Raw genomic sequence first — 26,220 nt, 5'->3', positions numbered from 1 at the left:
CTTGTAGTCTTCAGTCCCCACTGACACTGCCTCATGTGGCATCACTTGAAGCAATTTATCAGGCATTTTGCAGCTCCCTTTGGAGCCACAAAAGACATTATGCAACATTTTCCACATATGCAATACTCCCCAAGTACTACTTAACAGACTTTGATGTGTGAATTGGTGGAGTTCCCTTTAATGTTTTACTCATCAAAGCAATGACAGTGCTTCAACAAAAGGTGTTCTCAAAATCAAGTCTTAAATTACTTAGTCTCTGAAAACTGACATTAAATCACAACACATGGCGTTCAAGTATGTGTAGAAGAAATTCTTTATTATCATAGTGTGAATACTTCAGACTTCTTCATAGATAGTTGTCACTCACGTTCAATAGGACATTGGTATTGTACACAGTATTTTTGTAAACATAGTCCAGGAAAGCCAGGGTGTAGTTGTTCACATTCATATGTGACAAGGTAGCCCAGAATTACACTGAAGAATATTTTTTCTAAATAGTTAATCTTAGCTATACATCAAACACCATGGTATGACAGTGGACAGGTACGTTTAAAATACTTTACATTCACGTTTTGTTATAAACAATTTGATAAATACAAGATTAGATATAACAAAAGAATATATTTATATATTTTTATATCTTCTTATATATTCCACATATATTTGTTTTTTTCTTTGTGGCTTTATTCCTTTCAGTAAGGGTGTTCTGTTATGATTCAAGGTTAAAATTCAACTTCAGCTTCATTCCAATAAATAAAAAAATAGAGAAACAGAGGAAGATAATCAAAAACATTCCTAAAGGACCATGTCGGCACTTCTATGGTGATGAAAAAAAGAGGAACATCACAAGATATGTTTCAAATGAAAATATCAGAGTTGTTTTCATGGATTTAACATACTAGATAATATGCAGTACAGTGAAAGAGGCCTCCTCCATGTACTGCACACTAACAGCATACTATATGGTTGGCAACAAAATCCCAATACACACCCTCTCTCTCTTTCTCTCTCTCTCTCTCTCTCTTTCTCTCTCTCTCTCTCTTGCTTTCTCGCTGTCTCTTTGGAGGAAAAGCCACAGATACTCCTCAGAAGCACTGAACAGACAAAAATTCAGAAAGTAAAAGTCACACAACAATAATACAAAACTGTCTGTAACAGTTACACCATTTGTTTAGCTTCACCTTCAGTGAGCAGCCAGGCACTGACCACATTCAGCCTTAATCTTTCTTTGAGATTTAAGGCCTGCTTGTGAGTCTGGCCTTTCAAAACACAAGAGGCGAATGGTGCCTGCCTCAGTTATTTTAAAGCTTTGGAGCGATGCATGCATTATTCCCTTTTCTGTAACACAATGTGACACAAAAGCATTATGTTAGGCCTGTTTTCTCTTTGCCAAGGAGCTTGACCTTGATGCACTGATGACCTCTAGCTCTTTGACTTGAATATCAAAGGGCTGGGTCAAAACCAAGAGATTCCCATTCACAAACTGTGGTTTGATTTAGTGGGTTCCTGAGTCAACACAGTTTATTTTATTTCTTCCTGTACGGACTGTAAGAAATATGTAGTGTCTCCCTTGATAAGGCACTGACACAGATAAGCCTCTCTGCCAACAGAGTGGCAAGAATAGAAACTTCCTTCCAATAATAACGTAATCATAAATAATCACAGGCCTAAAAATAAGTTTAAAAACTTTAAATATTTGGGTCCCCTGTATAGTAATACACAGGGAAATGTGATTGTTTTGGTTTAAATTTTAGTGTCTTTCCCTTTCAGGAGATAACAGTCACATCACAAACTATACAAAATCATAACTTGAGTTATGATTAATTAAAATAGTGTATATAGACCAAAATGATGTCCATGGGCAAATAACAGTAAATCTTCAGCTCCTATCTTATGAGCTGAGTGAAGCTGTAGAATGGTTTAAAAATGTTAATTGGAATAACTTTGAAATCAAAGTGCTTGAAGCTACTGTTGATAACAAAGGCCTTGGGTAGTAAATGCATGAGGAGAAGAGAGGCTGCTGAGAGAAGTTGGAGCCTGTGGCACTCCGTCTCTGTCCGACCACTGGTGGCACACAGGAACTCCAAACACCGGACGTGAGGATGAATGAGGGAATTCTGTTTTTTTTATTTTTTTAATCAGATCGCCAACCAATGCTTGAGCTGAAAAAGAAAAAAAAGTTTTGTTTTGTGACAGAATTTTTTTTTCACTAAACCATTTTCCTACTTGTTAAACAATGTCATTTACAAAAGTTTAGCATTATGTCTTTTTTACCTCTTCTTCAAATTTTATTTAGAAGTATTAGCAATGGTCAGTGCAAAAGTAAATTCACAAATAGTCAAATGTTTTCAATGTGTTTGTCACTACAGGACACAGGAACTTTGTTTGGGTCTTGAGGAGTACTGTCACGTCACCTAATGTTACCCCATGTAGGGCAAACATGCGCAGAAAATATTTATTTATTCCAACCAGAGAAACGATTGGATTAAGCATTTATCCGGTTATTGGCGCTAATATTTTCCTATTGAATGGATTAGGTTCAATAGGAGGTTTACACCACACCTCTCAACCTGATTGAAAATTCCATCCGATTGGGCCGGATTGGGCCAGTCTCTTCTGATTGAGGTGGTTACAGGAGGCATTTTTATTGTGATTGGGCTATTATTCCAATTATTAATGGAATATTAGGGTCCATGTAAACATAGCCATTGTTTGAGAAACACAAAAATTTGCCCTTACTGTGAACTGCCGAACATTTCCTTCAGCCACCAAATGATGTTCATGTTCTGGAGTGATGCAATAGGCTATCCTCTGCAAAACAAATAATTACAACACATCATTCTCAACTCTTTGGATACAGCAAGTGTATCATCTTCAAAGCATACAGTAGATAAAGCACTTTTGATGTTGATGTATTTTTACAGACAGAGTCATCAAAGAGCCCAGGTGCTACTTCAGATGTAACAGGAAATGCATCAAATCTGATCTGAAATTAGACCAAAAGTCATTAGCATTATCTATGATAAATGATGTTAAAGCTCTTTTGGGACCTGTGAGGAGCCCTTATCAAGAACTTCAGCTATGTTTATTCTGGTTATCATGAGGAGGATGCAAAAAAAACCTGATAGGAGGTGACAAAAGTTTTCAGAAGAAACCAAGAGTGTACTGAGAACCTGAGAAGAATCTTCAGTCCTGAGTACCAACAGGAAATGCCAATGGGATGTGGGAATTGTTACAGTAGAGTGAAGCTGACAGTGGTTGACTGCTGAGGGATGAAAATAGCTCTCTGGTGCTTTGATGATTACAATCATAAACTCTCAATGCTTTGAAGCGATTATATCATTTGAGAGCGTTCTCACAGTGCCAGTGTCACCAAGATGAGGGAGGAAAGTTGACTTCTAAATCAGATTGTTAATTTCAAATTTTGTTTGAAAGAAGAACATGCTGCATGTCCCACAGCCAAAATCATAGTAATAACAATGTTTACTTTGGCTACTGTTGTTCAATGTCCACTTGCACTGTGTGTGAGATCCTACTTTCTTTGTAACATACAGTACCAGTCAGAAGTTGGGACACACTTTCCCATTAACTGATACTGTATGTGTTGGCACAAACTGTGAAGATCCTTGTGTCAGTTGTAATTGTTGCTAATATTCCCTCCTCTTTAGTGATCACACTAGTGTTAATTTAAGTCAATGTATGTTGATTTCTTTTTCACTCTGTGTGATTGCAAAGTTTTGATACTGACCTCTTTGAATGTTCCTGGTAAGCTGAAGAATTTATAAATAGCATAGAAGGGGACAAACATCATGGAGGACATGGCCACACCCCAGCCAACTACATTGGACCAGTTAGGGAAGACGTATTCATCATACTTCAGGCCTGATGATGTTACAGTACTGGCTATTACCACAAACTGTGAAAGAGAAAACAAACAGGAACATTATGAGTTACATAAATTTGTAAGGGTGCTACTTCTGATGTCTAAAGTCTCTGAATCGAAAGGCAGAGGCAGAAAAGGTGAAAGTGAGAGAAGCAAACTAGAGAGAGAAATCCAGGTAAACAACTGAAACTTCTTTATCAGAACAGACGTCTCTTATTACAGTCCCTCTGTAATAATTTGTATTCATGAAACTGAATTGAGTTGGGCGTGTCCACTATAATAAACTTTTCTTCCTCTCTGTAACCTGATTCACCTGTTCTAGACTAAATTCATGACTGAGCTACAAGCAGTCTGTCTCTCTGAAACATTGTTTGCAGTTATGTGTCATGGAGAGGTCAATATAACCCCCCTATGTTCTGACTATCAAAGGCCATAGCACTTTACTTTGACCATGTAAAATGCCAGCTTTAATAAGTGCTTCATGCAGCCATAGTGACATTAAGCTATTTTCTTTGTAGATATTTTATTAATAAAGAACCTAAATGTGTTTTATTATGTAATATTTAAGGACCAGCTTAAGGTTAAACTGCTGTTGCAGTTTTTTAGATGCTACTTTAGATCACTGAGCCGCTGTTGGTTATATAGGTTGTATAATTTGCATGTTTAGCCCTGCCAATGAGAATGTGGATCTCAGAAAATGGCGATGTCAGTGGGTCATTTTGTTCAAACCTCTTTGGTCTAGCTGGGTGTGAGAAGCAGCAGACCTCTAGGGACCACAAGGCTGGACTTCACACTTGTAAGCCCTTATTTTTTACCAGGTAATCACAATGTCTAGCACAAAGCATTGCTTCATGTACTCATGGACTTCGAGAGCATAGGCACACTAGATATTTTCATTAAGTGCACATCCATGGATGCTATGAGAAAAAGGTTTGATGAAGTGGAATATAATTAGTAGGGTGCAGTGTTGAATCATTATTTTCTCCATTGCATAACTCATCTCTTATGTTACTAGTACACTGGTGCATGATGAAAAAAATGCTCTCTTAACAGAGAGGACACACTGTTGCACTTGATAGCATGTGCACTCTTTTGGAGTACAAATGATTGTCATCAGGGCACTACCCCATATACCAAAATATATCTGTAAACAATGGTAAAATGTATTTTTGAATTTGTTCCTTTTTCTCACAATGTGGAATGACCAATTCTCCTGCACTGCAGCCCCTTCTAACTTCCACTGTTGTCCAGAGGAGGGTGTAGACAACCATTTCTATCCAAGGAAGCACATGGCTTTCTACACCCTCCCCTGGACAACAGTGGACACAGCCATGTGCATCCTCTAATGCACGTGGAGTCACCAGCTTATTTCACCTGCAAGGAAGGAACTCCAGGAAGGTGTACTGAGGTTCAGACTATGATGCTTGGATACCACTCTGAGTACAAGGAAGAATTACCCAAGCTGGTAATTGAAGCTGGGCCTCTGTGGTGGTAGATGAGTGCTTTTTCTCAAATTATTACATTACATTAGTTTACTTAAGCTGTGGATGATATAGACGCAATTAAAATGTTGATTTTATGTTAAATCTTACAGCTACTGCATGGTGGAATGAATGATACCTTAATACAGCTTGCAAGCATTTGTGAATGACAGTGGAAGACATCAACCATTAACTGTCGATTCCTAATATAATATGAATTTATGGGTTGGATTTGTCTTCTGTTTAGGAACACACATAGTCCCTATCCAAGAAACCCAGCCCTATATGTAACTACTGTAATGTCCTGTATTCCTCTCACCAGAAGGAAAGTTGGGCTGACAAATTTCCAGCACAGCCTCCAGTAGAGGCCTGGCTTAAAGCCCATCATTCTCTCAACGTCTTCGCTGAAGCGGTCCACACCTGAAGGAAGACACACAGCAAGGGTTAAGTGGAGAGCAAAGTCATACACGTTCAACGTTCAAACAGTGTAGGCTACAGCAAGTTCTTTGTGCCAAGCATGCAGTCTCACTGGACAGTAGGGGTAGTCCAGTAGTAGGATGGCCTACACCCCCATACTGTACTCCAATGATTTTGTTTTTGCTCCAGCTTGACCTGGGCTGACCTTGAGATGACATCATGTTTCTTTGCTTTGTTATCTCATCAAGACTGCCATGTTGCTGAACGTATTATTTGTTTTGTTTTGGCACCGGTTGCTCAATTTGCCAGCTGTGATATCCCTCTCCCTCTAGTGTTGTTTTCCATAATCATTTTTTCCCTGGGATTTTTCCTTGCCTTTTCTTCTAAGGGTCTACAGATGGTGACGAGATAGATTAGCTCTTATAGGTTAGACAGGACAGGATCTTACTGTAAGTCCTGTGCTTTGTTTCTTTCCTTGTGTCTTTTTTATTGTTTTTTTTGCATCATTCTGTTCTGTGATTGATCTTGTTCACCCCTGTTCTGCACAAGTGAAGATAAGTTGTCAGGTCATGAAGTAGATCACACCTTCTTTGCTCCAGAAAAGTGCCCGCACAATGAATTTACAAACTGAAAGCTTAGTTTCCTAATTGTATCTCTGATGTTGATGTTCATGGATTTTCATGTTTTTTGCCTCAGTGAACCCAAGAACAGGCTTATGTTAACTCTTTTTTGTAGTTCAATGATGATTCTTCCATCATCTGTACATACTGATTCCAGTCTCTTTTTTTTTTTTCTTTCTCTACTTTGAGATTTGAGCAAACAGTAGAGAAGGGTGTGTGGGTAGGATGTTTCAGTTTTATCTTGCCAATAAAAATAAGAATAAGCCAAAGTGCATTTTAGAAAAAGAATTTAAAGCCAAATTCAATGTAGAATGTCTTACCGTAAAACCATGACACTCCAATGGCCTCGATCAACACACCAAATAGTATAGAGGTCCCTGCTGCATACTTATCCAACATGGTCAGCACATAGATCCCACCCTGCAGAGAAGAAAAGAAACCAGAGAGTGTGTGTGAAGTACATGAATCTTCACCCTTAAAAATAAGTGGACCCTTGTGTGCAGTAAAAAAGCTATGGTCTCTTAGACTTAACATAATGTAAATGTAACATATGCTTGTTTTGCACTTTGAAGAGTTGACGTCTGAGGATAGATAAGCATCACATGGGTGAAGAGGGGATTCAGTGTGCATTTTGGCTTTTGTACAGTACGTCTTTGATTTTTATCCTGAGTGGCACAATCTGAATCTTGTGCTACGGAACAAGCATGGGAAAGGCATCATTCATTCACTTCCTCAATCATTTCATTGATTTGATTAAGGGAAGTAACCATGTCAATCACCAACAAAATACCTTTCTGTGTCCAAAATCTGTTATTGTGTAATCGGTAAGCATTTCTCCTTGGCGCTGAGACCATGTGAATGAATCAAGACTACAGCGAAAATTAATCCTTTGCTTCCAGGATGCAGTTGTAATCAAGGCCTAATTGGTTATCAGTGCATGATGCAATAACTCTTCTGATCAATTCTTTGAAAGAGTTCTGTAACATATTTGAGTGATTTGTCTATGCTGACGTAATATCACGAGTCTTATATACTTCCTTCAAAGTAGTGGTGACATGCTATTTAAGTCTACACTATGGTACATTCCTACTTTAAGTATACCACCAAATAAATACATTTTAAAACCATATTTCTTTGTACATGGCTGAAAAGAGTGCAAAGTTTGATACTTCTATATACAGTGATTACCTCTTGAGTGGAACAAAAAGTGAAATATTAGATAAGAAAGCATTATGTTGGAAGTGGGACTTTGACAAGCAGTTCATTCATGTTCAGAGTGTGAATTTATGGCACAATGAAACCTGATACTGACATTGGTAATGCAGAGCAGGGCAACCAGGAAGGTTCCGAAGGCTGTGGCGAAGGTGAAGAGCTTCCTGTTTCTCTTGAGGATCTTAAAGTCATCCGTCAGACCTGTAATGACTGCCTCCATGCCACCCATCTGGTGGACAAAAACAGAGAGAGAAATGAGACCCTGAAATCTTTACCCACTTTGTATGCTGCTGACAGTCAGGTCAGAACTCTTTAGAGCTTCAACATGATAGAAATGAGAGACATGCAATTGTATTTGTCTTTGATACAAATGTTGTATAATCCTACAAAGCCCAATAAAAAAGGTTTAAAAAGATAAATAAAAAGAAGAAATAAGAGACATGAGTTAGTAAAATGTGTGACAATCTGTAATCACCCTACTTTTTAAGGCTTTATCTCAACTTTTGAATCATGGGACTAATATTCTTATATACCATAACTGGGTCATTTTGCAATAACAACATCATGTCCCTCAATACAGATTGATAGATATTGCTCTCAATTATGACAGCAGTGAGTAGAATAGAACTATATCATCCATCCAGGGCCTTTAGTCTTACCTCAATATAAGAACAGACATAAAACAGAACATGACACACTAAAATAGACAAACCTAGTACATGAAAGTATACATTACTGAAATGGTCTTCATCTGATCTGCTTACTCATAGATAGGAGGTGGTTTAACTATTCTTTGTTAATTTATCACCAGAGTGAGTAGGTGTAAAGGTGTTTCATTAGATTACTGCTGGCTTTTGAAACACCATAGAGGAGTTTTTGTATTTTGATGCTTTAATGTTGACCAGACTAAAACATTACTTTACTCTCGTTGCTTACCCACAGCATCAGTCATGAATTACAATATTGATTCACAGTATTTACAGTCAATGGAGGTACTCTGTATTATTTGCCCTGCTCATTGAACAGCCTTTTTCTAAAATACAGAAGTAACTGGTATAATAGTACTTATTTGTTACTTAACATCCTATTTTAACTTTATTCAGAGCGGGGAAAAAGATCAAAAAATCAAATAAATAAATTGGGAATACATTATACACCACATGTACTTAGTCAACTTGATTTACAAAATACTCTGTCTTATCACAGTATTTCCTTGTTATAGCAGACTAATTGCTCACCAGATGAATCATGGTGAGCTCTCATCCCTCAAAGCTAATGGGTGCTTTGGGTAAACAAATGTATAATTTCTCAGAGAGAAACTTGCACAGAGAGCACAAAATGAACATTATTTTCCAGCAAATGTCAGGTTTAATGGGCAAACCAGCTATGAAAATCTCCTTGTTACATGGATGTCATTACTATCCCCAAGGTGTTTCTACATAACCTGTTACTTTGTTCTGTATGTGAAAAGGTAACACTGTTTTTCTGCACCTTTGTACAGTGCTATGCCAACATTTGTATACCATTTTACAAGGACTGTATGTATTCATGTATTTCATCACTAATTTTCACCACTCCACTTGCATCTTATTCGTGTATTTGCGCTTTTGTAGTGGTGGTGATTGTATTCTATTGGTGCAGTAGTCGTCTGGACTCACCGAGCTGTCAATACCCAGAGTCAGCAACATGATGAAGAACACAATAGCCCAAAATGTTGAGCCTGGGAGTGTAGATATAGCCTCAGGGTAGATGATAAACACCAATCCTGCCCCTGTATACAGTATATGCACACAGGAACATTCATAAATATACTGTATAACAGTGTGTATTTATAGGGTAGGAAACTATAAATCTGTTTGTATGACCAAATATTGTTTTACTACAATAATTAAAATATATTCTTGGGATTCATAGCAAGTGAGAAAAAAGATACAAACTGTGCTCATTTAATACACAGTATTACAGTAATATACACTATCGAGTCATTCAGTGTTATCGTGTTACTGGTGGTTTTTGGTATAGTGTCTTGTGAGTGTGTGCAGTCACTTACCTTCTGTTGCCACGTCTTCTATTTTCACCCCATGTTTGTAAGCCATATATCCAAGCACAGAGAAGATGGCAAACCCTGAGAAGAAACTAGTAACGCAGTTCACAGTGCTGGTCAACAGAGCATCCCTAGAGAAAGAGAAAGCACAACAAAAACACAGCGTTGGTAACACTGTTGAGCCGCTGCCAAGATCAATTCTGCTTTTTTATAGTGATCTAAGTAAACTTAAAATGGGGCTTGATATTTTTTCTTTTTTCTGTGGGTTGATCTTCAGCCAACACTGTGTTTTCATGTTTTAGAGGGGATATTCAGGTTATTGAGAAGCTTTTGCTCCTTGTTTTTGTTTGGTGGTTTGATCGGTAATTGGTGTGCTGGTCTGTCGCCACTAACCTGTGGTTGTCTGACAAAATTAACAACTTGACCTCGGCCACCTCCCTCCTGGGCTGAGGGAGCAGAAACCTCTCAATTAAGCATTTTTTCCCCCTGACTCTCCCTCTGATTTTTCTTTTCTTTGTGTATTGTGTGCAGGCAGCTGTGATACAACCTTTGAAGTTTTTATTCAGTTATGTCACACACAGGTGCTGCTACACATCACAGGAACCTATGACAAACTTAAACAGTACATTCAGTGGAGACATACTGTATGTGTAGGACATTAACTATAACTATACTGTTATCAACAAAAATTATCAGGCAAATTCTCATTAAGGCAAAGTGATAAAGAAAGGAGGGTTTTTTTTCCATTTTACAACTGGAAGCTTCCAAGTTGAAGTACAGTGCAAGCAGTGTTATTTTAACCAAAAGTTTCAAATTAGCTTTGGATACTATTTCAAGGTTTGATCTTCTTTATTGTATGATTTACTGAGTATCCTAAATTTTAGAATTTCCTTACTTATTACAATTTGGAGGGTCAATTTAGTTCAAATTTAAGCTCAGTTTAGAAAAATCTTGTAACAATAATGAGGCATTTTGAGTTTTGAGTCAAGCAGGGCACAGGATCATTTGAAGGCAGGTATTTCACATGATCACATGATGTAGAAAACATATCGAACAAAGAATGGCAGCAGTGTTGTATCCTCATCTTGTACTACTCTGATTGATCTGACATTTCTAGCAAGAAGAAAACATTTAAGCCAAGTGAAGGAAAAAAAGTGGAGAAAAAAAATAGCCAATTCATATGTGTTTATTTTGTTGACAACTTGATAGTTGTATTAACATACTAACTATATTATGATATTATATTAACTATGTAATTAGTAACTGCATTAGTTTTAGTTTCTGTTAAGTATAATAACCTTGTGTTTTGTTTGTCACTTAGCGATAGGGTTTTATGTTTTTCTTAGGTGTGAAGGAGGACTCACTGCTACTCACATGTGCTACTTGCACTCCCATGAGCAGATTTCCTCCCTCTGTGTGAGTATTAAAACATAAGTCTGTGTTCAGTGTTTGTTTTTCTAACATGACTGTGTCCGCCGGACCGTTGCTTTTCCCCTTATCCAGATTTGTTCATTTGTCACTGAGGGCATAATGCAAATCCCACCTGCCAGCAGTACACACACATCTCTAAATGGGACATGAAAGAGGAGGAAGGCAGGATGCCCTGTTTCAGACTGAAGAAGGTGGAGGAAATGAGAGAGGTCAGAAGAGGAGGGGTGCATAATGCGTTTAACATGCTGTATTATAGTAAGTACACCAGTTTAGCTTGGAAGTCTCTGTGATGGCACCTTGAATTACTTATCAAAAACCATTTTATTTTGTGTAGCTTTAGCAAGATATGTTATGTTTTCTGGCTGTAGTATATTTACAAGCATGATAGGTTATACTGCTGTTTCCCCAATAGCATCTGCCTCAAACAGTTGCACTGCAACCTATTAATGGCGGAAAAAGATTATCTAAGCTCACAACTCATGCCCGCTTTCTCTGAGGAAGAGCAGAACTATGACAAACCAGTCAACATGCAGCCTTTGGCTATCATCTGGCAAGCCTTCCTGGCCTGTACTTTATCTGCCCTGTTAACACCTGGCCACTGGGGTAAACTGGACAGATTAGCATCACCTCTGCTGCTTCGTGATCCGGTTACACAGTGGGAAAAGCAGACTACATGAAAACAGCAGGATGTTATGTTGCTGTGGGCCTGTTTTGGACTATCATCAATCACAAATGGAGCATAAGCTCTTACCTGTAGCAGTTGTTGTCAAATTTGTTGTAACTGGCAAATGCAATCAGCACACCAAATCCTGCTCCTAGTGAGTAGAATATCTGGGTGGCTGCATCAATCCACACCTGAGGAAAGAGAAACAAGAACATTTTTGAATACACTACCAGTACATACAGTACAATTTCATATACAGATTTAAAATTAAACACAGATATTCATTATTTAGACCATTATTTCCTTTATTCCAATATTACGACCAAGCTATGTGACTTTCTTTGGAAAATATGTCTTTATTTACGTGTCCTTTTTTTTTTTTTTCACCATCCACCAACGCCTGGTTCTGGTTTAGTTAAGTTTACATGTAATTGCCAGTAATGTTCTGCAAGACATGTAAACTCTTTCTCCACCCTTACACATATACATCATCCCAGCTAGTTGGAGATTGTATCTTAAGTATATGTGGATAAAGGACATTCATTCATATACATACATTAAGCATGGGAGGCACCAGTGAGAATCTACTGTAGCCTTTAACCCTCAGAGTGTGGTACTCCACCCAGTGAATCACAGTAACACAGAGAGAAGGCTCTCTGACAGAAATAGATGAAAAAGTTACTCATAGAATTCCAGAGTCAAAACTGGATGACCACAAACTGAAGACCTGTCCAATATTGAAACCTGGGATTTCACATTTCATATTTCATATTTCTCAAGAGCAGTATCTCTTTTTCACACTATTTTTTAATAAAAACCATACACTGGTGACCCACAGCCAAAGTGAAGCATTATCATTAAAGGGCAAAAGGAATGTTATTGTCCAAACAAGTGCATAAGGTTCTCACACTTAAAGTTAATTTCCATTATTATTTACAAACTTGACAGTTTTACTGTGCTGCAGTAGTAAAGTAACTTACAGATGCCACAACATTGTAAATGTTTTCTACGTTTGACTTGTAGAAGCTTGTGGATTTTTTTTATTGGCAAACCATTCAAAATCTTTCTAACATCCACAGACGGGTTGTGGCTTACAAGCTTCATGTCTAACCTCTAGATTGTTGAGCCTCTTGAAGTCAATGTGGAGGTACGCCCTAATGCCGTCCATGGACCCTGGTAGAGTGACGCCTCGGATCAGCAACACACAAAGGACCACATAGGGCATAGTAGCTGTGATGTATACCACCTGAATACACATAGAGCAAACAAGTGGAAAGGGGATAAAATCCATCATGCATCAATAAATGGATGCTGAATGTGGCTGAACAGTTGTATATTAAGAAAAAGAGAAACAAATCCTGCTCCGCTTGTCTTACTCTCTGATCTCTGATGTGTAATACAGCATGTGAAAATACTGTATGTATGATATGTAGTCCACTATGAAGTGTTTATGATAACATTGTATTTTTCTCAAAAGTTATATTGTACATATTGTTTGGAATGTAAACAACTAAATGGGAGAAAATTTACAATCTTCACTATATTTTATCACTGTCCCTTGACTTTTTTGTCCCAACACTATGAATGACAGAATGTAGTGATCTGTTTGCAAGATGTATGCAAAATGTATCTGTGGCTCCTCAGAGACCCTTGAGTTCAAATTCTTCATCTATAGGAGAAAAAATGTATTTTTTTCATAGACCAGGCCTGTACCTTTCCTGAGGACTTGACACCTTTCCACAGGCTGAAGTAGAGGATGAAGACCACCACGACCAGACACAAGGTCAGCTCCCAGCGAGGCAGGCCCAGGTCCTGGATACCCTGACTCTCATGGAGATGCAACACACCCCGTCTGCAAAAGGGACACACAGGCAAACAATAAATACTGTATTGTCATTTTCAGTTGACATTAGTATTTCGGACAACTATGTACTGTAGCAGAGCAAAAGAAGATATATTGAATCATGTTCTTCTGGGAAAATTTTGCGGTAATAATTGCTTTGTGCATCATGATTAATAGCGCTATGTTAAACACTGATATTAAACATAAACATCACAGAGATGCATTGAAGTATTTCTAAGCACAACTTTAAATACAATTCAGGATACATATTGTGCTATAACTTCTCTGTGGTATGGTATCTTCTTTTTTTTGGCTACATCTTAACTGTTAGAGGTGTTTTTGTCAAACTAGCCCACCCAGGTTCTACTGCAGCAGTGGGAGTCTAAACAAAACAGTCCACACTGTGGGTGTCTGAGGTAAAGATGAGAGATAAATTGGGGCTGAGGCTCTCTTTGGACAGGCATTACAGCGCTCCACCCTCAGCCAGCATTTCCAACCTGCTACTATTGCGTCACCTCACTTCATCCTTGGCCAAGTATTCATTTATATGGCTTAAAAGAAATTAATTCCAGTTTTATTCAACACTAATGTAGATTACATCTTGAACATAAAGTCAAGGCATCCATCTTTGTGAAAACCAAGCTAAGCAGGATCATACAGACATCTGTTGATTGGCTTTTTAAGTGAATAAAACACCTTTCTCTTTCTTACTCTCTTCCAACAACATACAAAATGTCAATAATGATCTATGCTATTGTTTGGCTGTTATCAACCATTCTTCTAGAGCCAAACATTTACTGTCAGATTAAGGTTTACGTTCAAAAGTTCAAGTGTTTTATTATGACATAATTAAACAAAGGGAGACAAATGGTGTCTCTTCCTTCCCTGTCTAAATATTGTTTCCAGCTGCAAGCTCATTCTTTGAGTGTCTCAAAGAAGTAGTGGGAGGAAGCGACAACTTTAATTAATAAATAGTAGATTAGGGGAAAGTTCAACTGTTGTGGCCACTATGGTCAGAGGCTTCTGTCAGTATGCTGTCCTGTCATAATGCCCAGTCAAAACGTACCAGCAATTATCTGTCAGGCTTCAATTGAATTAATATTTCTTCTCAAAACATTCTCTAGCTCATTTAAAGTGGCCTGCTTCAGAAAGTGCATTTTATGCAGGTGAGGATGTTTAAAGAAATAGCTCAACATTTTAGTAAATATAAATATTTACTTTCTTTCTGAGAGTGAGATGAGAATTTTGCTTTTAGTCTCATGTTTGTGTGATAAGTATAGAGCTGGAGTCTAGACATGATTATCATAGCTTATCATTGAGAGTGGAGGCAGAGGGAAAACAGGCAGGGCTTTGTCCAAAGTGAAAAAACTACACTTATAAGAGTAAGCTGACTGATTAACATGTTGTATCTCATTTGTTTAACCTAGATATAATCAGAAATGTAAAAATGTATTGTGTATTTGAGGTTTTATGGGGAGTGATGTGCAGGAACTTTTTCTTTGTGAACAACAACCTGGCACAGTAACTGTGCGTATCTTCCTGAGGTCATCACAGCAACGTTGTCAATTTTACATCTGTGTTAAACAAGCAAGATACCTTGCGTAAATACAACAGCCTTAGATTTAAGCTTCAATGCTAAGCTAGGCTAAACATTTCCTGACTCCAGCTCTGCACATACTGCACAGACATGACATTGATATTTATCCCAGAGACAAAACTAAATGCCTAAATCTGGAACTTAAAGTTCCTTTTGCACATCCAAAGAACCATTAAGATGACGCAAATTACACCAATAAAAATTCACAGCTTTGCTTGAGAGGCAATTTTTGGGGGATGGCAGAAACGTTCAGAGACTGTCTCACCCACTATGAAGACAGTCTTGGAAGATTGTGGCAGTTAATCACACCTGCATTGGCCAAACCACCACTTAGTCCTCATCCTTAAATTCTTTTCTCTTGTAATAGTAAAAAACATTGTCTGAAAACACTTCCAATAAAATGTAAATCTCATCTCTGTGTGGTTTGTCTGAGTTTGTTTTAGAGTGTGGTGTCTCCTTTCCAGTGTTGGAAAACAAACTTCGACAAGCGACACAAAGGTCAAATTTATACTTTATAATAAGTGTTTTCCAACAGTATTTTGCTGTTTAACAATAGAAAAGACTTCAAGGATGAAGGATAACTGGTTGGTTTGGCATCTCCATTGAAGAGCAGTGCAAAGCTGCTTCCCCAAGCTTTCTATAAGAACCATCTGGGACTGTCCCCCATGCAATGGTGAGACAGTCCCAAACAGGCTACACTACCCAAGAGTATTGGAACTTATCACCTCCTGAGCAGTGCTGACATCTTGTTTTGGGACACAAATGCCTAAAGCTGCAAGAGTACAGTGGAAACAAAAACAGAATCCATGACAACAGATTCACGTTAAGTTACGGGTTGTTAAATTCTTATAGTGAAAGAATGTGTGATAATCTGTTGAAGATGATACATCTTTGGAACGGTTACAAATGCTTTATTCATATTGGCTGCAACCACAACCAATGACTGCCAGTCATGACAAAAGCCTCTGCTCCTGGGTCCATTTGAAATTGGTATTACAGGTTAAAAGCTTTCCCCCCTGTTATTACTGTTCACAAATTCAGGCTGAGCTGTTCCAACTCATAAAATTGCTTTGTGAGACAGCACTGTAAAACACTGTATTCATAAGGCCTCAGCAGATAGAAAGATCTGTCTGTCCAGATTAGGACTCATGATGGGCAGACAAGAATTCAACAACAAAGACAGACTATGTGAGGTTTTAAATTGTTAGATGTCTCTCCAAAGTTCTAAGGCACAAGGACCAGGTTGTATTTTATTTGGATATCAATATCCTACAGTAAAACATTTAAAAGCATTTGTTCCCTTCACATTTGTCCTAAGACTGTACTCAAGCAAGATTCAATTTAGTCGGCATGTGATGTTGTGGGTTGATAAACAGTGGGACTGGATTTGGATCTGATACTCAGGTTGCTTACACAACAGCCCGGCACAAATAAAACGTCTGGAAAACACGCAAACTGAAGTATGTTCAGACATACAATCCGAAGGGACCAAGCGATCTGTGAAACTCCTCTTTAGCATTTACTTATCTTTGGCTGATAATAAATTCAAAGCTATAATGTCTTTAGGGAGGAAGATAACACATGAGGACATTGGTTTTTTTAGGAAGAGAAATTTTGAGTCTGTACTTTGACCTGGACGTCTCGTGTCGGTGTTGTAATGCCCCAAGGCCTCCTTGTTCATCTGATAGAATTGATAGTGTACTGCCAGTAAATGTTCACTGTAACATCAATCCAAGTCCCTGTGGACCAGTTACTCTAAACACATTTACTCTTATCGTCACTCAGCAAGCTGGTTATGCTGCTATCCTAACACTCAGTGTTGCCACTAGTTGGTCTCTGTATATTTGAGGCTGGCAAACTATTGCATGCAGCCTGGTTTTAATGTTGATTAGAGGACGAGAAACAGGGCATTCCAAAAATAAATAACTAAAAAGGACTACAGACCTAAATATCAAAACACAGCTGAGGGATTCTACCTAATTTCAACCTGATTTATTTAATTAACTACAACTACAATCCTCTCCTTGTTGTTTTAAAAGTAATTCTTTCAACAAATATGTTAAATTGTGTGTGAGATTGAAGTGAAAGCAATCTTCTCAAGTGTCTATGTAATTAGATCTTTTTCTTTAAATGAGGGCTATTTATCAAGTCTAGTTATCCTTGACATGAAATCAGATGTGGCTGCTTCAGGCTAGACCTGAATGGATGTGGAATGTGTGCTAATGAAACAAGTTGGTGTCACTGTCATTTAAAAAAAATTTTTTTTTTGTTTGAACTTTATATGCTCATCTACAGTACAGTTACGCAAAACCGCTATGCTTCAGCTCGTAAAACACTTTTGAGTAAGTTAAACTAAATGCTCTGGAAGAGATAACGTTTTTTTCTCTTCCTGAAATGTAACATTTTGTAACAGAACAGTCTCTTTGAAGCATGATCTATTTCTGTTATGGCTATACATTTTATATTAGCTGATTGATTCCATCTGTCAGCAAGGAGACTTAAAGAGAAAGCTGTGTTTGTCCAAAGTCATACCTTATTTCGCATTGTGGGACTCCACAATGTATGTGAGTCTCCCCTGTGTGTAATATATGTGTAGTCTATCCTCTACCCAGGTCTACATGGTGATGGAAGTCACATGGCTCAGGTCCTATAGTGTTTTTGGCGTCCTCTTGATCACATTCCTCATATATATTATAAATCCATTATAATGCCATCCTGTCTGTCCATGCTGTATCTATGCAATTTATCTTTCTTGTTATATTCTGTACACACAGCAGCTATGGGAGAGGGATCCCTCCTATGTTGCTCTTCCTGAGGTTTCTTCCATTTCCCTCATTAAAGGGTTTTTTAAGGGAGTTTTTCCTTATTTGAATTGAGGGTCTAAGGACAGAGGATGTTGTATTGCTGTATGGACTGTAAAGCCCCCTGAGGCAAATTTGTGATGTTGGGCTATACAAATAAAATTGACTTGACTTGACTAGACTTGGGAGAATAGTGTCCATTAACACAACAGTCAAAAATCAAGCAGATTAAATATGCTTACACTCCAATTTGCGCACATTTGAGACTTTTGTTTTTTGAATTTCTAGCCTGATTCTTTGCCCTCAACTTAAGAACTCTGCAAAAGTCAGTCTCAACTGCTACGTGATTTGTCCGATGTGATGCTGTGATTTGGGAGTATAACATCTGGGAGGTTTCTTTGATCTCTTCAAGCTGCACAAGTTATCAAATTAATCACAGAAAATTACCCAGATCTCTGTTTTGGGTCACTTCTCTTGGCAGAAGCCATGTTTTTGGCTGTCTTCACATAGCCCCTTTGACTGCACGTCTCCCAAACGAGCCCTGTCACATGACTGAGAATTCATTTTCATATCACCCACTTCAAGTCAGATCATATGGAGTTTTACAGTATACTTAATTAATTATTGAGTGTGTGATTTTAAAGTCACACCAGCTTGTTCCTCTCAGCCACAACGATTTTGACTGAATTTTTATTACTACATGTAGCAGTATGGTGTCCATAATGAGTCTCATTAGCAACTTTATTTGCATGAGACAGCTTTTGGAGAAGAAAATGTGTGGTGAAATCAATAAAATCAATATAATTAAAGTGTTTGTTTGTACTGTACTGATATTCTAGCTGATGAATTACTCAAGTTACTCAAAAGGACAGCCTATGATGAAGTGTAACGATTAGTGTCTTATATGACGGGTTATGATACAAAGTTTTAAAAAAAGAAAGACAGAAAAAGAAAACGACTTCTATTCCTGTAGTTGACTAGAGTTTGCTTTATCTTTTCTCATTTCTTTTTTTGTTCTTGGAACAACTGTGTTCTCATATCAGGTGTAAATTGCTAAAGATGAGGGGGAAAACATGCAAAACACTTTCAATGATGTAATGTAATCATTACTTTTATAGTAACAATGACTATGTGTAGTGTAAATCCACACAGAATTATCATCCAAGTCAGTTCTGGATCGTTTTAGGATCTTTCAGGTCATTGTTTTGGTTTTACAGACCTCCGCTTTACAGTTCATTCTCACTGCTCTCATCAGTTGTGTTTTTATAGATACAGCTGTGATCAACCCACTGTTTGCTGCCTGCACAGCAAGAGTTGGGAGACAGTGGACAATGTGGTGCATTTAGCAGCTAAAGAAACAAATATTTCTCTCAGGACTTGGTGGAAACCAAAACAGAGCTGAAAGGAAAGTGATAATTGAACTAAGAATTGTCAGACGGTCACAAATATGTCTCAATGTTGTTCCGTGTCTGCTGGATGCAACTTTTTTGCTAACACATTTGCCAAATGAACTTTATAAGGTGATAATATGTCAGTGTTGTGTTCATAGCTTATTGCATTGCCTCCAAGTGGCCAAGGTATCAATTACTACAGGTTTATGGATACCTGGGTCACCACGTAATCTCTTCTTTCTCTAATGCAATGTTTGAATCTTTCTGTTTTTATGGCAAAATGCCATTATCTGTCAAAAAATCAATGAATCTCCATGAACTTTAAATGAACTGAGTGTCATACCCTCCATGATCCCACTCAATTTGGATGTGTATATAAATGAATAACCTAAGTTTTAGGTAATTTGTCAGCTAAAATATTAGCTTAATAGTTATAAACATATATATAACATTAAGCACCTTGGTTAGAGAGCCCAAACTCCACCAACAAAAAAAGCAGCCCAGGTGTAATGTTAGACTGAAAGAATGTTAAATTCAACTATTTGTTTTACTGTTTAATTTTGCTACGAGCTTCACTCCTGATAGCCAAAGACAGTAGGCTCATGAAGGTTTGTGGATATGGCAGACTGTAAGAGGTGAAGCAAGAGAATTGTTGACTCAGTTGGCCTCACTCTCTCATGCTGGGCCTTGGCATTGCTCCTGTGCTCAAAACTAGCTGCAAGCAGGAGGATTTAAAGTCCCCAACAGAGCCTAACCCCATGCAAGATCTGTCTCGAAGTACCCTATTGTGATCAGTCAGAAGTGTAATAGTCCACCTGGAATAAATAGTCTGCTGTCTGGTTTTACAGATCAGATCATATACTCTTTCAGAGATATTGCATCACTTTTCTGAAGAACTGTAGCTGGAAATTTCCTGTGAACACTGGCCTCCTCATCTTCGGTAAAAACAATTATATATCAAGTTTGAGGGCTTCTATTAGTTGGAATAAATCTGGAGCCCAAACAGATTTGGGAGTGGAACTTCATCAAGCTCAATTATTGGCTAGGATGCATGCTCAATGTATTTTGTGCGTCACGCTTAGCATGTGCCCCTTGTATTGTCCAAGTCGTTTCACAGACTTCCTCTGGGGCTGCACAGTCAGTCTTCACAGAAGCTGGGGAAGAACTGGCTGTCTTTGAAGTATAAACAGATGAAGCTTTTTTCATGCAGTTCAAAGACTGCATTTGAACTTTTTATGTATACACATTTTAGAATGCAAACATTTATGGCTGGGTAATTTTGGAGTCTTCTACTCATGTTTCAATGACTAGTGACCCTCTTCACATGAGTAGTGGCTCCTTGAGGATCTACGTGCTGCACTAATGTTATTCAGACAACACTATCAAAACAATAAAAGCATAACGTGCATGTGAAGTAGTTGCTGGGCTCACTGTATACAATATAATGACTCAGCCAAACCGTATCAGTTATAACTGTCCAAATGAAACAAACATCTAGTAAAAGACAATGAACAAAATGTCTAAACATAGACAGTCTTATGAAGACAGAAGCTACATTTACTTGCAGGATAAAACTTTGATCTCTCTGCAATCACAAGAATACTGTGATTAAAATATTAAAGCAGTTGTATTTATCCTTAAAGCAATGAGAAATCCCTGCATTATTACCTTAAATATTTCGTTTTATATGATCTCAGCATAGATTCAGCCTTCATATCTTCATAACAGCTTTGCCAGAAAGTTGCATTGGAGACACTTTTAACTTTTAAAAGTGTTTTCTTGGTATGTACTTGGATAAATCTATTTTCAGGGAGTTTGTTAGTTGTGATGCATTGATCCTCTCAAAACTTGAAAGCATCAGTTTCTCTCTGTTACATGTTTTCCATAATCATATGCATCAATAATATACACAGGAGACAGATTTGTTTAAATCACTCACTCATAGTACTCTGCTGCCGGGGTGATCTTGTACTTGGCGTAAGATGTTCCATTGCCGAGGATGGATGCGTTGATGGCTTTGGGGTCAGTGCAGTTCTGGCTGTTCCAGCTGTTGCCACATTTGAGCCAAGGCAACTCCCTGGTCATGGAGGAGAATAGGTAGTGGAGGGACCAGGCGATGATGACATTGTAGTAGAAGCCAACATACAGGGCTATGAGGATCACAGTGTAGCCCACACCTGAGGAACACAGAGTTATTAGTGTGGAAGTGAGGAAGTCTGCATGTTATACAATCACAGTATCTACTGTTAATATAGGTTTTATAATGTGCATTGCATCATAATACAACTGTGTAAGGGCCAGTGATATTTGTTCATTATGTCTGATAACACTGAAAAAATTATATTATCTTTTTATATCTTTTCATAACCCCGGACATCATAGGAATATATGCATGTTATCCATTACGCAAGAAATGGCAGCATACGGTACAGTAATCAACAAATCATAGATATGTGTGGAATGGTACACGTGATATAATGGATTGGAAAGTTGAAGCAACTATATCAACCAACTTTAATCAAAAACTGCAGCCCTGAGAATATCTCCCACCCATCACTGAGTGTTACACAATTTTGATGAAGAATCCACATTTTTCATGAAGATTTATGAAACGGTTCTCTTTTTTGCCTCATATCTGAGCACCTTGCAACATGTTTTCAGTCTCCTCCACCATCGTATCATTGCCATAAGGAACAGATATCACTCCCACAGGGGTGTAGTCGAGGGTACATGCGCATTCACACTGTCCATATAATTCACAGGAAAACAAGAGATGTTGTTACTGCTCAGTTGCTATAATTTACTCCATGCAAGATTCACTTTAAAGTTTACAAAACATAATTCTATATTAGTCAACTTTGATATTGTGCTCAAAGCTCTTCTCTATAATAGAGTCCATAATAGATCCTGTTTGATTTTTCTTTGTGTTTCTGATTAATTTTATTGATTGACTTGCAATTAAATTGACCCTAACTGTGTTTCTCAGCATGCTGTGGGTACTAGACTGCTTTGGGCGTTTTTTGTTTTTTTCTGTTTTAGGCATCACTCATCTGAAACTGACATTTGCAAAAACATAGACAGGGGTAAAAGGTTGCATGAACAAGCAGAGAGAGATTAAAGAAATGCAGAGAGGTGAAACAGAGAAAGAGACGATGTGACAGAAAGATTAGTTACAAATTGCCACTTATGAACCTATGAAGGTGAAAGGACAAGAACAGTGGGATGAAATGAAAGGGCAAGACACTGAAGGGAGGCAAAAACAACCGCCGCTGAGCAGCCAATAGAGTTTAAGAGGTTAGATAAAGGCAGAGGTAAAGAGATATTCGGGGGAACACGTGTCAGTTTATGTGTACGGTGCGTGTGTTACAGTTCACCTTTAAAGACTGGGCATATTTTCCAAACTGTAGCTGCCCCTTCCCTGTTGTACTGGCCCAGTGCAAGCTCCATGTAGAACAATGGCATCCCCGCAATGACCAAGAAAAGAATGTAGGGGATCAAAAAGGCACCTGCAAAGAGAGAAATAATTACATTTTAAATAATTACATTTTGATGTTTATACTTGAAACAATATACTGTAAGAATAAATTCCTGGATTTGTAATATTACAAGCACATAATTGTGAGGAGTTAATGGGTCAGAGCCACAGCACACAAACAATAGATAATACAAAAATTTCCAGGATCAAGATCATCTATAATAGAAGGGGAGCTAGATAATAATATAAGTGCCAGACAAAACAAAATACCAAAAATGAAAAGGAAAAAAAAGAGGGTGGGGGTTGGAGTCACATTCTAGGAAAAACAACACATGATAACAGACAGGCAGGAAGGCTCTCAGCTATTTTCATGCTGTACCACAGTAGCACATTAACCAACAAGGAAGGAAATGAGCCCTCATAATTGAATTGTTCTTGACATTGTCCATCACAAATGACACATTATCTACAGTAATGAATACATTTTGCTGAAGGCCAATATGATTGACAGGCCAGTGATGGAGTTGACCCTTTGGGGCACTCAGCACAACATGTTGATTTTCGCCACGTGAATGGACATGCATGCAAACAGAGGACAGGGTACACCTTCTAGTGAGCACTCTGTTGTCATGAGTGTTGAAGGTAAAACAACATTGTGTTTGAAACAATCCATTGTTGGTTCAACTACACACACTGTACTTTTCTTTTCTTTCTCTCACTACAGTTGTGTGTCAGTGTTCAATAGTTTTGAACACAGTCTGGGTTGGCTATGTTACCGTCTTCAGATCAGACTTACTGAGTCAACCTGAGCTCAGACGCTTGTCAAAATTTCCGTTAGTTCAGGCAAATAAACATTATAGTATATTTTAAACCAGAAAAAGCAGATAGTCATGTCATTTCCAAGTAGATGCTAAAAACTTTCATGACTGATTTGATCATATGAACATTTACGGTTCAGTTTTAGAACTACGATGGATTTACACATGTACATATCTATATGAAAAGAGACTTTTTTTCATCATGTATAATAAAAACACTTTCCAATCAACTATTATGGGATTAAGGATGTAATTAGTTCATTATGACACAGTGTTTAAAACAACATTTGCCCTTTTTTGGGGAGGGGGTACTTTGGGAAGACTTATTTTGTCTCCACTGGAATGTGATGTCCTTACATGAAAACAGAGAAGCTATAAACCCATCACCCACTCATGCTAAGCAGGAAAAAAACAAACCCTCCTCAGCGCTGAAGCCAACAAAAGCATTGAGTGGTGCTGATTCAGTATTGCAGACAGCAGGGATACTTATCTGACAGGATTTAAAAATGTGGTGCATCAAATAATCCTCTGTTAGACAGAGGCCAGGTCTTACATGCGTCTCCTTTCTAGATCTTGTAGTTCTAACCAACCTGTTGTTACTGATTCAACTTTACACGCCACAGTGCATATTCAGTGTCTGTTGTAACCGTGAGCCCGAACTAGTCTAGTCTTCATATTTTCAGAGAAAGTTTATGTAACATTTTTACTGTATTCTCTAGTAAAATTAATCATGAACTACCCATGAACCAACTGACAGTCAGACATGATGCAATTAAGTTGTAACTGTTTTACACAGTATCTTTTTCCATGTGCATGATGAAATGGGGTATTTCCTTAATCATGAAAGCTAAATGCACTTCTCCGTTAATACACTTGGGACTATTAAAAGGCTAATTAAAGGAGATTAAGGGAACTAAAACTAGAACAACATTGTAACTCTGAAATGACATTGCTGTTGTATTTAGTTTGTTACTAAAGACAATCCTATCCCTGTTTGAAAGTAAAATATGTTTGCAGCTGATCCTTAAATGAAAGGAGACAGAGTTTCACTGAAGAAAAAAAATACAATTTTACTTTGAGGACTTACTAACTTACAGTTTACCTCGTGACGCAACCATGCCCTTTTTGTTTTTTTATGTTGTAAGGAGATTCAGTCCCTGGACCTGGCGACGCGCCATGATAAGTTTTGTGACTTCTTCTGGTGTCAGTCTAAATTTTAAAGCATCTTGGTACGTTCATTAATCGACCAGAGTTTACTCACCTCCTCCATTTTTGTAGCACAGGTAAGGAAATCTCCAAACATTGGCCAGGTCCACCGCGAAGCCAATGACCGACAGGAGAAAGTCTATTTTCTTGCCCCAAGTTTCTCGCTCGTCCTCTGTGGATCCGGGAGGAGCCGCGTGGTGGCTAGGGGTGGGAATGATGGAGGAACTGGTGTACTGGACGCCGTTCTGGTCCTTCACCAGTATCAGTTCTACCTCTTTTTTCTCCACATTGCACTGTTTTAGCGGGGCCACGGACGAGAGCTTGTGTTCTGGCAGAACCTGGATATTCATCTTCGCTGTGGTGCGTACGAAGCCCAAGCTGGCCCGGTGCTCTCACGGCCCCCTGCGGGTTCTAGCTGGGATGATGGTCTGAGTCGGTGCGTTTTTAGAAGGACGGTAATCCCGCTGACAAAAACAGGACAAGCGAGTGTTCTCCAACGAAAGTACAGCTGATACCTTCGTGCACATGGGCTATGGAGGAGAAAAGAGAAACAGAGAGTTTGGAGATGTTTGGTGCTTATGCGTAAAGTTTCGATGAGTACAGTTACGCACAGCAAGAAATACAAACACAGGTGACATTATTTCTCCTACATGGTAGACAGACCTAATGTCTGTGTGCTACCAACACACGTACAGCATTAAGATAAAAAACTGTATCTGTGGTCTGATGCACAGCAATAGCAGGTGACAAGTGAAAGATACTTCAGAGCGAAATCCATACGTCACCGCGCGCACTGATAGCTCTATGCGCTTAACAATCTACTCAACCAAACAACTATCTAAAACATCACTCATAAGGATAACGAGAGAATATAAGTAGTTATTTGAATATGTCACCGTTACTAAAGCAATATAAAGCCCTGTAGTGGAAAGGCTTTGCTCCGTACTTGGTAAAGCTAGGGACACCTCTCCATGACCCGATGCTGCTGTTGTCCAGATGCGTCTGAGGGGAGACCGCCCATTCTGAAGGAACTATAAGACTCGCCTTCTCCAGCAGAGACGATATAAAATGCGAGCTTTTAAATCGGTTTCCTCTCTCTCTTCCACGTGATATTTTATAATTGAACACTTTCTCTCCAGTTTGATGTTGACTTGGCATGATCGCTTTTTGTCTGAGCTGAAGTTCCCATAAACTTGTGCATCTGCTCCTAACGTCACAGCGCAACAAACAGCCGGGAACACAGTGGTATTAAGATAAATCTTTATAGAGTGGAAATATGGACATGGACTTAACTTTTCAATAAATCAGATATTTTGTTCAGAATACCTTGGTGTAAA

The 26,220-nt window shown here is 38.3% G+C and overlaps 1 protein-coding gene across 1 annotated transcript; it reads right to left on the bottom strand.

The window, feature by feature from the left end:
• Positions 1-297: 297 nt before the first annotated feature.
• Positions 298-25,893, bottom strand: slc6a2 (solute carrier family 6 member 2). Its single transcript, XM_042411870.1, has 15 exons — positions 25,830-25,893; positions 24,939-25,413; positions 22,759-22,890; positions 21,324-21,561; positions 13,466-13,604; positions 12,864-12,998; positions 11,840-11,943; positions 9,664-9,788; positions 9,272-9,384; positions 7,714-7,842; positions 6,722-6,821; positions 5,684-5,784; positions 3,749-3,916; positions 2,740-2,811; positions 298-2,162 (listed from the first exon to the last, which is right to left on the bottom strand). Exons 2-15 carry the CDS (start codon positions 25,231-25,233, stop codon positions 2,139-2,141), a joined length of 1,875 nt encoding a protein of 624 aa, XP_042267804.1. The 5' UTR covers positions 25,234-25,413; positions 25,830-25,893; the 3' UTR covers positions 298-2,138.
• Between the last annotated feature and the right edge of the window lie 327 nt (positions 25,894-26,220).

The sequence above is a fragment of the Thunnus maccoyii genome, chromosome 1 (assembly GCF_910596095.1).
Source record: "Thunnus maccoyii chromosome 1, fThuMac1.1, whole genome shotgun sequence".
Taxonomy (NCBI): Eukaryota; Metazoa; Chordata; class Actinopteri; order Scombriformes; family Scombridae; genus Thunnus; species Thunnus maccoyii.
The sequence above is the reverse complement of the archived record's forward strand: the minus strand, read 5'-3'. Positions and strand labels throughout refer to the sequence as shown.

Bases quoted from the DNA above. Each gene is read 5' to 3' on its own strand.
- slc6a2 (XM_042411870.1), bottom strand. From the start codon at position 25,233: ATGAATATCCAGGTTCTGCCAGAACACAAGCTCTCGTCCGTGGCCCCG. The intron at 9,385-9,663 runs GTAAGTGACTGC...TACTGTATACAG, and splicing joins AGAAGACGTGGCAACAGAAG to GGGCAGGATTGGTGTTTATC. The intron at 5,785-6,721 runs GTAAGACATTCT...GTCTTCCTTCAG, and splicing joins TGGAGTGTCATGGTTTTACG to GTGTGGACCGCTTCAGCGAA.